Source organism: Cheilinus undulatus, linkage group 6 (genome assembly GCF_018320785.1).
Source record: "Cheilinus undulatus linkage group 6, ASM1832078v1, whole genome shotgun sequence".
Taxonomy (NCBI): Eukaryota; Metazoa; Chordata; class Actinopteri; order Labriformes; family Labridae; genus Cheilinus; species Cheilinus undulatus.
In genome coordinates, this window is record NC_054870.1 from 7,846,437 (window position 1) to 7,861,056 (window position 14,620).

Genomic DNA, 14,620 nt, shown 5'->3' on the forward strand with positions numbered 1-14,620 from the left:
TTCCAATAGAAATTTACCCAAAAATTCCATGCAAATTATTGAAATTTTTAAAGCAAATTCCACAATAGTTCAATAGTATTTCCCCAAACACTTCTTTGAAATTCTCAGCAATTTACAAATACATTCCCCATAATTTCACGAAAATAATGGAAGATTCCTTTCAAACAGCCAAATAAATTCCCTGAAATTACCATTGAAAGTTTTTTAAAAATTCCCAATCAAATTCTCAAAAAATGACAAATATTTTCCCCAAAGTTCCACAAAATACCAAGAGTTTCAAGGAGAATTAAAATAAATTTCCTTAAATTTCCCCCCAAATCACTGAAAATTTCCAAATTCCCTGCTCATCCAAACAAATTTCCCAAATTGTCATGAAAATGCCAAAAAGATGTAAAATTTCCCTCCGATTTCCCCAAGAAAGTCTGCAAACATAATTCCAAAATTTCTGTTCAAAAAGGTGAACATTTTCGGCAAGTTCCTCAGAATATCCAAACAAATTCCCTAAAACTGCCATGAAAATGTCACTGCTAATACTCCCATTTAGAGCAGATTACTTAAACTTTGATACTCCAGACAGTAATGTCAAAAACTCTGATATCACTGAGACTATGTTTTAGGAAAGCTTAGATGTAATGTCCTCATATGTACGTACATGCAGGGTCTAAGAGGGTTAAACATCGCCCATGTACCTTTCTCTCTTAGGCGTCTGGAGCTGGCGGGGCAGCTGAAGCAGTGGCACCTGAAGGTCATAGAGATCGTGAAGCGGGGCCAGCACAGGAAGTCCCTGGATAAACTCTTCCAGGGGTTCAAACCTGCCGTTGAGTCCTGCTACTTTAACTGGGAGGCTGCCTACCCACTGGAGGGCATCACCTACTGCAGCGCTGACAAGAAGAGCGCCACCTTCTGCTGGTCCAGAGCAGTGCAGCTACAGAGAGGAAACAGATCTATTTCAGGAGGGGGCGGGGAGACATCAGAGGGAGGGGTAGGAGCAAGAGGAGATGGAGGGGCTGATCATAAAGGCAGAGGGGGCAGTCACTCCTCCCAGCAGGAGGTGGCTGTACGACCCAAAGAGACCATCTTGACTAAGAGGAAGGGTCTGTCGGTGAGCGGAGGTGGTGGCATGCTGGTCCGGCTTGGGGGGGCAGTAAGTCTGTCCCTGGAGGATGGTGGAGGGAAGTGCATGTACAAAGGACCTGGATCCTCCTCTGGAGGGAAGCTGAAGCTGACTCAGGGGGGAGGGAAGGGGGGGTCAACTGGGGGTGCAGGAGGTGGGGGGTTGAGTGGGGGGAAACATGGCAGTGCTAAACGGCGGACAAGTAGTGAGGACAGTTCGTTAGAGCCCGATTTAGCCGAGCTCAGCCTGGATGATGGCTGCAGTCTAGCTCTGGGCGCTGAGGCCAGCAACACATTTGAGTTCCTGCCCCCTCCCCCTGAGATGCTGCCCTCCCCTAGCCCACTGCTCCGAGACTCACGCAAGTACAGCGGAGGGGGCAAGATGTTCGAATCAAAGCGTGTGAGCCACATGTCCTCTGCACCTCCCCCAGCAGAGCCTCCTCCCCCTCACCTACCCCCTAAAGAGACTGTGCTGGTGGTTATGGACTCTGCAGAGAAGGAGGCCGAGTTACAGGTTGACCTTCAGGTGGAGGCGGTCCAGAATAGAGAAGAAGAAGTAGACCCTGCCAGCAGTAACCAACCCTCCACCTCAGCCTCTACCACAGCAAGAACTGAAACACCTGCCAAGCCCTCGCAAGGCCGCAGGGAGGCAGGAGGGTCTGCAGGAGGTGGGACAGCAGCTGCACCTGGAGCAGAAGCTGCAGGAGGACCTCCGGGAGGTGCAGCGGGAGGAGGAGCTGTGGGTGAAGATGACTATCAGGCATACTACCTGAGCGCTGCCTCAGAAGACGGAGCAGAAAGACAGCTGGCTGAAAACCACCAGGAGGAGGAGCCAGACATCTTTGCAGGGATCAAACCGCTGGAGCAGGAGGGACGAATGGAGGTAATGCATCAAAGCCTTATACATATACCTAAAATAACAAGAAACTGCCAAGTTGGTGTATTCTAGGATAGTGTAGCTCTTCCTCAAATGCACAAACAACTCATCCATTAACATGTGCTTTATAGATTTTTATAACTCCGCATTAAACAGGAAATACTTGCTGTAAACAAACATAAACCGAAATCACTAACTGAGATGTAGCAGAGTTTTTGCTCCAGATGATGAAAACAGGAGCTTCTGAAGCCAGATGGGAGAGAAGCTCTGTAGTGGCTGAGATATGATCCAAAGGACCTGATTGTTCTCCACATTGTACATGACGCTGCAACAGCCTGAATTGTATTGAGATAATAACTCAGAATTTTAATGTCTGAGATTAATCCTCTTAACCTTGCAAAGCTGATAGATTGGCCAGATTCCATGTTTTTCATCAGGCAGATCCATTTTGCAATACTTTAATCTGAAACAGTTGTGTCCAGTCTGAGAATAGACAGACGAATCAGTGTTGTTTGAGGAGCAAGAAGTGGTAGCAGTTATGGACGGAGTTTAGTTGCACTGCAAGCCAGCAAACAAGGGCTGCCACCAGTGAAACAATTAGCGTGGATGTACCAATGGCAGCAGTTTTTATCAGAACTTGACAACATTTCTTTGTTAAGCAAAGAGCAAAAAACCACATGAAAAGTTTGTCTTGACAAAAAAGATGTTGCTCTTCCCTGACCAGCACCCTAACCCTAACCCTTGCATAAGTTTGATTGATCAACTGTTGGTTTTGATAGTGAATAAAGACTGACTGTCAAGCTCATTATCAAGGTTTTTATATAAACCTAGCACAAAAAGTAAGGAAATTTGTGTTTTGTAGATTCATTCTTTGTTCTAACAATGCTTCTTGGTAATAAATCTTATACTGCTGGAAAGCCTTTTTATTTACCTTTGAAATGGTGCCACATTTGCATGGAACATGCATGTGAGGGATGAGCAGCAAAGCTGAGTATGTGGTTTGTGCCCATGAAAAATTTGCCATATCGCCTCTGCCAATCCCAAAACAGCTTATTCTTCTTATTAATGATTAGCATCAACATAGAGTAGATAACACTCAGTGCAGACCCTGTTTGGGGAGGACTTTCTACACAGAAGCTTAGCTTTTTGGCACTGCAGGTTTGAAATAAAACAAGACACTTCAGATATAGAGATATCCCTAAACCCAGCCGAGCATTTAATATTGACCCCCACGTGTCAGAGCCAGTGTTTCACCAGCGTTGTCACTTGGGAATCCCCCTTTGCCAGTGTTTGGTTAATTAGTCCCACAAAACCTCACGACGGCTGCACAGTGATCTCCAGCGCCCCAGAGCCCCCCACCTTTATGCTAGCTCTCATCACAGGCAGAAGTCACTAGAAGCACAGACTACTGACCCAAAAAGTCTTATACTATTAATTATCAAGATATTTGAATTGCTTTATTTTGCACCAAACATCCCTTTACTTTGAAATGTTTTTAAGCTAACATTGATTTAAAGACCTTTATTAAAAGTAATGAATATTTAATGTGTGTTTGCGTGTAGGTGCTGTTTGCGTGTGCCGAGGCGCTCCATGCCCATGGTTACAGTAATGAGGCATGTCGACTGGCGGTGGATCTAGCCAGGGATCTTTTAGCAAACCCTCCTGACCTGAAGGTGGAGCAGCCACAGACAAAGGTATTGACACAATTGTTCTTCTATTAAAATATTTCATTTTATCTTTCAGCTGTTGTCTAAGCATCACAGTCACCTGTTGTTATATTTTATCAATGTAATTATTCAGCTTCCTAACATTTGAGTTTCTGTCTGTGTGTGCTTGCGTTCAGGGGAAGAAAAGTAAAGTGTCTACCAGCCGTCAGACTCAGGTTGCCACCAACACGCTGTCTAAAGCCGCCTTCCTGCTCACTGTCCTCAGTGAGAGACTGGAGCTCCACAACCTGGCCTTCAGTACTGGGATGTTCTCCTTGGAGCTGCAGAGACCACCTGCTTCCACCAAGGCTTTAGAGGTCTGTAGAATTGATAAAATAATAAAATTAAGTACAAATACTAAATACATCCATATAAAAACTATCACCCACCAAGGCAGCACTTTACGGAAACATATATTCATGCAGATATACATCCATATATTAATGAAACTAGCTTTCACCAAGGTTTTGAACATCACTTATTCTTAAAAAGCATGCAAAGCATCCACAAAGGCTTTAAAGTCTCACACATTAATAAATGCATAAACACAACATTTAAGTTCAAATTAATACATGAATCCATGATAAAGCCAGGTGCACACTGACTCTGTGAGTATGTTGAGCAGGTGATAACTCTTCCTCTCTCTGTACTTTTGTGAAGGTGAAACTGGCCTATCAGGAGTCGGAGGTGGTGTCTCTGCTGAAGAAGATCCCTCTGGGTTTGGTGGAGATGTCTGCCATCAGGGAGCGAGCAGAGCAGCTCCGAGACGGAAACTTCTGTGATTACAGACCAGTGCTGCCACTCATGTTAGCAAGCTTCATCTTTGACGTGCTATGCACCCCAGGTAAGCACCAAGGCTCTGCTCATACCTGGACAGGTACGTTCAGGTGTTCAACAAGTAACATTACAACTAGGTTTTGTGGTGAGAGACAGTGAAGAAATACTACAGTTCAGATTAAATGCAGATTCATGTTTTTTTTTACTTTCAGTTTACAGAGACAAATTAGGAAGGGGACCTTTTAAGTATTTCAATTTGAGTCTATTTTGATAAGGCTTTTGAGCATCTTTATTTTCACCACAGAATAACTAGGTGTCACGTACATGTTTTGGTTACAGGGGTTTGTTAATCAAGTTTTTCTCTTGAGTGAGATCCAGTTTGATCTGAAGTGTTGTCCCACTGTTGGTTTATTCCTTTCCTATTGTGCCATTTGTGTTTTAAATGCTGGAGTCACCATCTCCACCTGTGTTGTAAAATACCGCTGTTGCTGCACGTCTCCTCCGCTCGTCCCCTCACTGTGCAGCAGAGGTTTAATTCTCATCCTCTTTCCCATCTGGAACTTTGGATGTCCATATAGTATTTATTTCAAAAGGAACCTACATTGTCTATTGCAAGCCATACTTATTGAGACATTTAGACATGCTCAGTTAAAGTTACATGCATACTGCTCTGAATAATCTGCATCATCTGCCACTCTAAAAGGAGTGGAGTTTCTATCTGAATGGGCTGAATTGATTCATAATCTTCTGAATGATGTTTTTACATGAAGCATTTTTATTCTAGCTTTTATCCTAATTATTTTGCCAATGTGAACAAGCTCGCTAAAAAAGAGTAAATCCTTCTGAAGGATTTATACTTAAATTAAAAGATAAAGTATGGATTAAAATGAACAATGTTCGTTCAATTTTTGTCACACTCTTTTCTCTCCTAAGTGGAAACATTTGAAACTATGAAAATTAACATCTCTTTGAATTTTCTCCATATTGTTTGTGCAGTTGTGTCCCCAACGGGCTCCCGCCCACCGAGCCGCAACCGCAACAATGAAATGCCGGGTGATGAAGAGCTGGGCTTCGAAGCTGCTGTAGCCGCTCTTGGTAAGAATTCTCTGAGCATATATCCTATCATGTAGTATATGTGTTTTCCTCCTCATCATCACCTGTCTTTGTGTGCTCTGTGTAGGTATGAAGACCACAGTGAGTGAGGCAGAGCATCCTTTGCTGTGTGAAGGCACTCGGAGGGTCAAGGGTGACCTGGCTCTGGCCCTGATGATCACCTATAAGGACGACCAGAGCAAGCTGAAGAAGGTAGCGTTGGTCACGTTATCACCTACTAAGTGGTCAAAGTTTTCTTCTTCAGCGTTGAAGAGGACCACAAGTCGAAACTTGACCGTTGTGTCTCGTCTTAATAAAACTGTGAAAGGACATATTTGAGTGTCAGCGTCTCAGTTTAAGTCTTTTTCTCATGCACCTTAAGAAGTTTGTTGTTGGGAGGGTGCTCCTTTTTCGTTTCCTTTGTGTGTGAGGATCATCAGGATAAATGGATTTTATAAACAGTGTGAGATAACAGTTTTAACTGTATGAGAGAAAGATAATCAGTTATTATTGTGATACTTTATTCATTCTTATTCAAATGTTTTCTGTTATCTTGTCCCCTTCCTTCAGATCCTGGACAAGCTGTTGGACCGGGAGAGTCAGACTCACAAACCTCAGACCCTGAGCTCGTTTTATTCAAGTAAACCTGCAGCAGGAAGCCAGCGTAGCCCGTCCAAACACACTGCCGCTAGCAGCCACGGTGGTGTGGGTGGGGCCACAGGGGGGGTCTCTAAACATGCCCCTTCGTCCACCTCCTCTTCTGCAGCCACTGTAGCCGCCGCCTCCTCCTCCTCTTCAGCTGTGACTCTGACAGGGGAGGACGTCTCCCATCAGGACCTGAACCCCGTACAGACTAGAGAGACCGGAGAGACACCTGAGACGGGTGAGACGGGTAAGAGATGCACAAAAACATACACATCTGGGAGCAGAGAGACAGGTGAGACATGCCAGGGGTTGACATTGATTCAAATAGAGAGGGTCAGGAGCTTTTAAAGATTTGCCCACTATTGTAACCAGAAACACTCCTCAGTTTTCATCCTCTTTGTCACTCTCCACTCTTCTACTGATTTTCTTTGACTGTTGATTTTACTCGGCTTTTAGCCCGCAACCAGTGGTTTAAAGACATTTTACCATGGTAGTTTGAGGAAAAATCTGTGCTTTGGTCAATCTGAATGTACAATCCAACTATAGAGAGTGAGCACACTCTGCTGTGAAGCTGTCGATGGCTGCTTTTCAACCGTGACACATTAACACCTGTGTGTGGGGCAGTTATGAAATGGTGGTGTTGTAGCATTAGTCAACAAGATAATCATACAAAAAATCATTGACAGGACACCAGATTAACAGGAAATTTAAAATCAGGAATTATGTATTCCTTTTTAAATTTGTATGGCAGAGTTTTAGCTGGAGTGGAACAGCCACACAGCTAACTGGAGTAATTCAAGTGATCATCTAGGACGGCTTTAATCAGACCTGAACGAAATTGTTAAATTAGGACACTTTGGAAGTGCGGGTGTCTGTACATCTTTTTTTGTCATACAACAAGACATGCCAAAAATTTGGAAGCAAGATTAAATTTGTAATAAAAGATCATGATTACATTAGTATTCTTTGCAACAAAATAAAAATGATTATAGAAAGAGTCACTCATCAGAATACATATTTACTACTAACCCTATTATCAGGTGTTTGGGTTTTTATTCCTTAGACTTTGCTTTCTTCAAAGTAACCTCCTCTAGCTTTAACAACAGTATGGCATATATGAGGCATTCGTTCAACAATTTTTTTAATGTAAGTGCCAGGAATTGCATTCCAAGCTGTCTAAAGTGTTTTAGTGAGAGACTGCTGATTTCTTGGATGCACTTTTCTGACTGATTCATCCAATTCGTCCCACACAAGCTCAATTAGAGAGAGATCTAGAGACTAAGGGGGTAAAAATCATCTTTAGAGGAACACCTTCCTCTTCTTTTCTGTCTAGATAACCCTGACAGAGCATGGAAGAATGCTTAGGGTCATTATCCTTCTGCAAAACAAACTTTCACCCACAAGTCTAAGTCCAGATGGGACTGATGGGGTCGGATCTGACACAGGTCCAGTTTCTGTGTGCTTTTGCCCACTCATATGTCTTTGCACAGTTGTTGGGGATATGGGTTTTGACCTTGTCTGGTTGATTTCCTCCCTTGTTTGTGGTGATGTTTTTCACTGATCTCTCTTACTGGTGACTATGATATGTTTATCCTCTGCTTTTGTAGAAACACTCTTTCTTCCTCGTTTCCACTAGTCTCTTCAGGACAAAGTGTAATCCTTTGTTGGACACCTTTAGGGGTGTTGTTTTCTCTTTCAGTGTATCCTGCTTTCTTCAATGTACAAATCTGTACTCTTTTTTTCATTATTCAGCTGTTCCTTTCTAGCCATTTCTGTGGTCGTTTGGCAGAGATATGGACACGGTTGAAATTTATTGGGATTTTTGTATTCAGTCTTTAAAAGCCAAAGAGCTAAAGTGAATAATGTAAACTGTGATTTGTTTTTTCAAATCCTAACTCTAAAACTGAGCCCTTTCCTTTATTAGCATTTATTCAGCAGTGGTATGGTAACATTAGTGTATACCTAAAGGTTAATTGGGCGAAATGGTGCATAACAATGAAGGCAAAGTCTGATCATGCAATAAATACGTCCCTAAAACCATAGAATTCATACAGGTAGTTAAGAAAGGCATTGTGGACAGAAACTTGAAGTTAGTTCTCAGTGTTTGGGCTGTATAGGCCTTACTTCCAAACTATTGGCCTGTAGTCTATTTCCAAAGACCAAATATTAATCCACCATGAGCACAAGCCTCGGCCACATTTAGTAAATCATGTCCTGATACTACTGAGCCCTGCATTGCCACACACGATGCCCTTTTAGGGTCCTGATACTTTTCTGTAGAACATTATAATCGAGTAAAAACAAATGAAATTGTAAAAGATAACCTTTATTAAGGTTTAAAAAAAAACAAACAAACCAAGAAACTAAAAATAATAATAGAAAACAACAGTGACTCACTAAAGAAGGGATGAGATCATCTTGCAGGGACTAAGATTTGATCAGTGAGGTCTCTTTGGCTAGGATCATAATCTTAACATCTTAGTCTGATCTGATTCAGGTCACGTGAAGAGGCTGTTCAACATAAAAACCCAGAGTTTGTCTCAGTATTACTGAGAACACAATGATCTTTACATCAAAAATAAACAGAGGGGAAATTTGTTAACAGGACTTTGTGTTCTCTATCACTGATACTCTTATTTATGCCTCACACACATTAAAAAACTTAATTGACTAAAAAAACCTCTTTGAGCAACTGAACAGCTGGACAGGAGAAGAACAGTCTGTAAAGCTAAAGGTAATTAACAACTAACAGGGATATATACTTGTATTAAAAAGACAAACCTTACATGTAAGTGTTCTGTCAGTGATTTTCTCTTTCACTGTTGTATTTTGAGACTTACTGAGACCTCCTGTTTCTGTCCTCTCAACAGTATCAGATGGAGCTCCACCCACCGAGCAGCAGACCGAGTCAGCTCCGTTCAAACTGGAAACCACAGTTCCCAGTCGACTTGCTCTGGGAGCTCGCTGTGGATACAGTCAGCGCTGCTGGGGCTCACCTGTACGCCAGAAGAAGAAGCACACAGGTGAGATGAACACACTGATTTAGAGATTATATATAATAAAGTTACTGTACTTGTAGCTTTTCTAACGCTATCATGCTTAAATGAAATATTCAGAGTTCAGTTGTCCACACCAATGCTGGTGACCTCAGCAAAGGTTTCCTTCCAGACTTGATGTGTCTGACTCCCTTCAAACCCCACTTTTCACATAGTTAAACAACACAACTTTATTTCTTTCTGCTTTGCTTGTTGTGGTGTCAATGGCAATGCCTGAGGGATATCTCCACTGCAATGCCATCAACTCTGGTGGGGAGGCCAGCTGAACCAGAATATATAGGGGCATGATATTTAAATGACTCATTATTCTGGCTGCCACTTTTCTTAATGCCCAGTCATTCATATGCTGTGATGGGCCCTATGTGCACTTTTCATAAATGACATTAGGGTGCCAAGATAAGATGATTACTGTACCCAAACTGTGCCAGTTTCTACAACAATTTGACAAAGAGGGTCCATTGTACTTACAGCCTGTCAGGCAGAATGAAAACTCGTGTGAGGCTCATACATTGATATACAGAGTGTGTTTATGTTGTTGATGTTGTTTCCTCTTGTGTGTATCCTTGCTTGGGTTGTACTTACTCTCAGATGTACGTCCGTTTGGACAAAGCATCTGCTAAATGAGATAGAAACATTGTTAGATTTTTATTTCAGATATATTTTAAGTCACTATGTACTCATCATGGTTATGCAGGCTGATGCCAGCGCATAGAAACCCTTCCACCTGAGACAGATAAACAAAAGCCCCTGACAGCAATGAGAACATTGAGGAGGTCTGGATGTGGACCTTACATCTCTGGTGGTCACTCACCTCCGTTTAGGTTACAGTAAGGGATAGGAACCCAAAAGTTAAAAAAGCTGACCTGCAAAACCTGATTACAAAACATTTAATAAAGCCGAGCAAACAGTCTGCTTACAGGAAATAAGCTAATCCTCCATTTTGATGCAGCCAGCTTAGCTTATATAGTTGTTAGTTCTGTTAGCTCTGTAAGCTGCATAAGCTACATAGAGATGTAGCTATGTAGCTGCAGCTTTATTTGCTAAAACTCATGTTGATAAGCTAACCGAGCTACATTGGCTTATCTAGCAATGTTAATTACTTAGCTAGCAAAGCTTTGTTAGCTATAGCTTAAAGAGAGTCATCCTTTGCACATCTACTTCTAAAATAGGTCTTTACATAACTTAAACCTGAGTTAGACCTTTGTCCTATATCTCTCTGTTTATTTATAAAAAGTTTCTTTGTTTCTGATGGTAGCAATATGGTTATTTGATGAACTGCAAGACTCAGTTTATGACTAAAGCTGAATTAAATAAAAAACATGTAAAACTGGAAATGCGTTACACTGGAAAAATATTGCTACTCGTTTTAACAAAGATGGTATCTCAGATGAATAATCTGTTAGGCAGAGTCAGAGATGTACGGTCTGCCAGACTGTAATGAGAACATTTGATGTTGATCAAGTGACTTTTCCTGTTTTCAGGTATGGCGAGCATTGACAGCAGCGCTCCAGAGACGACCTCAGACAGCTCGCCCACCCTCAGTCGTCGCCCTCTAAGAGGGGGCTGGGCAGCAACATCATGGGGGAGGGGCCAGGATAGTGACAGCATCAGCAGCTCGTCGTCTGACTCACTGGGGTCCTCCTCCTCCAGTGGCTCTCGCAGGGCAGGGGGCGGAGCCAGAGCCAAGAGCACAGACACCAGCAGGTAAAAGTATAATACAACATCATCAGATCTTAGCCAAGACCGCCTTATAACTTCTGAGGCTCAGAATTAAAGGGATATTCTGGTGTTTTTGAGGAGTTGTATGAGGTACTAGGCAGTATTAGTGGCATTAGCCTCCAGAGATTTCAGTAAGAGCCACGCAGTTTAGCAAGTTAAGGTAAAAAAACGCCAAAAACAATGTTGGCTCAATGGTAGGACATTGTCGAAGCATTGTGTTTTTCACTCAGTAAGCCTCTGTGTTTGGCACTATTTTGCAACCGGCTATGTTCTCTTCCACCTCAGCATATCGATTTAGCTGTTTGAGTTTGTGGGCTTTAACAGAGACAAAAACAACAAACTAAACACAAATACAGAATAAAAATACTGAAATTTCCCTTTAAAATGCAAAAGTTGCAGTTCCTCTTGTGTCCACCTGAGGCTTCGTCCTGTAGAGAGTAAATCCCCATAAAGCTCCATGTTTAAATGTCCAAGTTTACAGCAAAGATCAGTATTTCCTGGCGTAGTAGAAATAAAAAACAGCTTTAGTCTCTGTTGGTCATTTCTGTCTTCATTAGAAGTGCAAAGGCTACATTTTTATGTCAGTATAAAGGCTTAAAGTGATGTAGAATTAGGGGCGTGGCCTCTTTGAGTGACAGATGGTAACACCTCAAAGTAGCATGGTTTAAACTAAATAATTAACACTTCAATTTTTTTCTCTGGAGATAATATCTTACTGTCATGCCACACCTGTCTGTGTTTTCAGGTATAAGGGGCGTCGCCCTGAGTGCCATGCGCCCCATGTGCCTAACCAGCCCTCTGAGGCAGCGGCTCATTTTTACTTTGAGCTGGCAAAGACGGTTCTAATCAAAGCAGGGGGGAACTCTTCAACGTCCATCTTCACTCAGCCATCAGCCAGTGGGGGCCACCAGGGGCCGCACAGGAACCTGCACCTGTGCGCCTTTGAGATTGGACTGTACGCTCTTGGACTGCACAACTTCGTCTCCCCTAATTGGCTAAGCAGGACATACTCCTCCCACGTGTCCTGGATCACAGGTGAGAAGGGGGCAGTGAGGGAAAGAGGCCTGCTCTTTGTTTGCTTCTGTCCTCTGACTCACTTCCTGTCTCCGCCTCATCAGGTCAGGCTATGGAGATTGGTAGCGCTGCTCTTAACATCCTAGTGGAGTGTTGGGATGGTCACCTGACTCCACCTGAGGTGGCGTCCCTAGCAGATCGGGCATCCCGTGCCAGAGACCCCAACATGGTGCGAGCGGCCGCTGAGCTCGCCCTCAGCTGCCTCCCCCATGCCCACGCCCTGAACCCCAACGAGATCCAGAGGGCGCTGGTGCAATGCAAGGAGCAGGTACAGGGGGAAAGGGTGTGATGGAAATTTGGAGGTTCTCTGTTGTTACATCTTTAAAATGTTGTTGTCTCTCTGAAAGCTGCTGAAAAAGGACCAGTGAAGAAGAAAATGATTTATCAATTTAATTTCATGCTCACCCTGTCCTACCCCAACCCCTTTCTGTGATCTGCCCTCCTTCAGGATAACGTGATGCTGGAGAAGGCATGTATGGCAGTGGAAGAGGCAGCTAAAGGGGGCGGGGTCTACCCTGAGGTCCTATTTGAGGTGGCCCATCAGTGGTATTGGCTGTACGAGCAATCAATGGGTGGAGGCTCCGGCCAGCAGAGGGAGACCTCTGGGCGCTGCGGGGCAAATGGTGGCCCGGGTAGAAGGCCGGTGGAAACCAGCTGTGGGGTCCTCGATGGGGGGGCCAACATGGAGTCAGGGGGCCTTGCCACTGTCACAGCGTCAGTCACGGCAGCAGCTGTCGTGCCTGTCATCTCGGTGGGCTCCACCATTTATCAGTCCCACCCGCTCCCTGGTCAGGCAATGGCCCATCCCCACAGCCAGGGACTTCACCCATACACCACCATCCAGACCCACCTCCCTACCGTCTGCACCCCTCAGTACCTGGGACACCCTCTGCAACATGTACCCCGCCCTGCAGTCTTTCCTGTGTCGGGCGCTGCCTACCCTCAGGTCAGAGCTCAGTCAACAGGAATTATGGGGGATTTTTGAATTTCTCTGTTTACAAAGTCAAGCTCATGTTTAGAAAACTTGTAATAACCATTTCCTACCAAACTAATTCAAACATGGTCAGTTTTTGAAGATAAAAACATTAAACTTTTAATGAAAGTTTTTAATGAAATCCAGGGTGTTTGCTATTAATGTAATGGGAAAAAAGAAAAAGGGTGATTTTGTTAGATCAGATCTGATGAGGATGATAGAGCAGGTTTCCATTTATTGAAACATGAATATTTTGTCAGTACAGTTTGGATGTGGTTTACTGAAGTAAAATATATTCTTACATTATTAAAATTATCTATCCTATCTATGATCAGGGAATGCACCCGGCCTTCATCGGGGCCCAGTATCCATTCTCCGTGGCAGCTGGTCCTCAGCCCCCTCTTGCAGCAACGGCAGTGACGTTCCCCGGCGTCCCTGTTCCGTCCATGACGCAGATCGCCGTCCATCCGTATCACACAGAGACCGGGCTGCCACTCAGCACCACGGTGGCAGGTCAGCATCAAACAATACTTGTTATTGTGGAGAGTTAATAAGTGATATTACATATAAAACTGTGTGATATATACTGTTACTGTGGCAGTTCAGGGTACTGATACTGTTATAGTGCTTCATAAACAGTGCATTCAGACCATTCTTTCGTTGTTTTCAATTTTATGTTGCAGCCACAATCATTCAATTATTTTTTCTCTCATTAATCTACACTAAGTACTTCATAATGACAAACTGAAACAGAATTATATAATTTTTTGCAAATATATTTTAAAGAAAAAACTGAAACATCTCATTGACAAAAGTATTCAGGCCCTTTGAAACAACACGTGAAATTTAGCTCAGGTTCCTGTCATTTCTCTTGATCATTGCTGAGATGTTTCTACACCTTGACTGGGGTCAACCTGTGGTAAATTGAATTGCTTGAACAGGATTTGAAAAAGCACACCTCTCAATAGAAGTTCTCCCAGCTGACAGTGCAAATCAGAGCAAAAACCATGCCATGAGGTCTGCTGCTTGAATGTTCCCAAGAGCACAGTGGCCTCCATAATCCTATAATGGAAGAAGTTTTGCACAACCAGGACTCTTTACAGAGCTAGTCCCAGCCAAACTGAGCAATCAGGAGAAGAGGGCCTTAGTAAGAGAGGGGACCAAGAATCCAGTGATCAATCTGACTGAGCTCCAGAGACCCTGTGTGGAGATGTGACAAAGATCCAGAAGGACAATCATCACTGCAGCACTGCACAGACAGTGGATAGATGGAAGCCTCCCCTCAGTGGATAATACTTACAAGTCTGCTTAGAATTTATAATAAAGAACTTAGGTGATTCTCAGGCTGTGAGAAACAAGATTCTCTGATGAAACCAAGATAGAACTGTCTGGCCTAAATTATAAACATGTTGTCTGGAAGAAACCAGGCACCACAACCCAACAGTAAAGCACGGTGGAGGCAGCATCATGCTGTGGGGGTGTTTTTCCCCAGCAGGGACTGGGAAAGCTGAATGGAGAAAAGTACAGTGATATCCTTTATGAAAACCTGTTCCACAGCGCTCAGGACCTCAGACTGGGTCCAAGGTTC

At 43.4% G+C, this 14,620-nt stretch overlaps 1 protein-coding gene across 2 annotated transcripts in view; it reads left to right on the forward strand.

Annotated features, from left to right (window-relative positions):
* The window catches only part of zswim8 (zinc finger, SWIM-type containing 8), a 39,264-nt gene that overhangs the window by 20,741 nt on the left and 3,903 nt on the right, over window positions 1-14,620 (forward strand). The window contains exons 10-22 of one of the 2 annotated variants that reach the window (XM_041789368.1): window positions 703-1,996; window positions 3,553-3,684; window positions 3,834-4,013; window positions 4,357-4,540; window positions 5,470-5,568; window positions 5,654-5,778; window positions 6,136-6,457; window positions 9,081-9,233; window positions 10,748-10,970; window positions 11,731-12,020; window positions 12,104-12,327; window positions 12,508-13,005; window positions 13,368-13,545. In XM_041789368.1, the coding sequence (XP_041645302.1) occupies window positions 703-1,996; window positions 3,553-3,684; window positions 3,834-4,013; window positions 4,357-4,540; window positions 5,470-5,568; window positions 5,654-5,778; window positions 6,136-6,457; window positions 9,081-9,233; window positions 10,748-10,970; window positions 11,731-12,020; window positions 12,104-12,327; window positions 12,508-13,005; window positions 13,368-13,545 (3,902 nt within the window). Of the gene's footprint in view, window positions 1-702; window positions 1,997-3,552; window positions 3,685-3,833; window positions 4,014-4,356; window positions 4,541-5,460; window positions 5,569-5,653; window positions 5,779-6,135; window positions 6,458-9,080; window positions 9,234-10,747; window positions 10,971-11,730; window positions 12,021-12,103; window positions 12,328-12,507; window positions 13,006-13,367; window positions 13,546-14,620 lie in introns of both variants that reach the window. The other variant, XM_041789367.1, reaches the window with a different exon arrangement.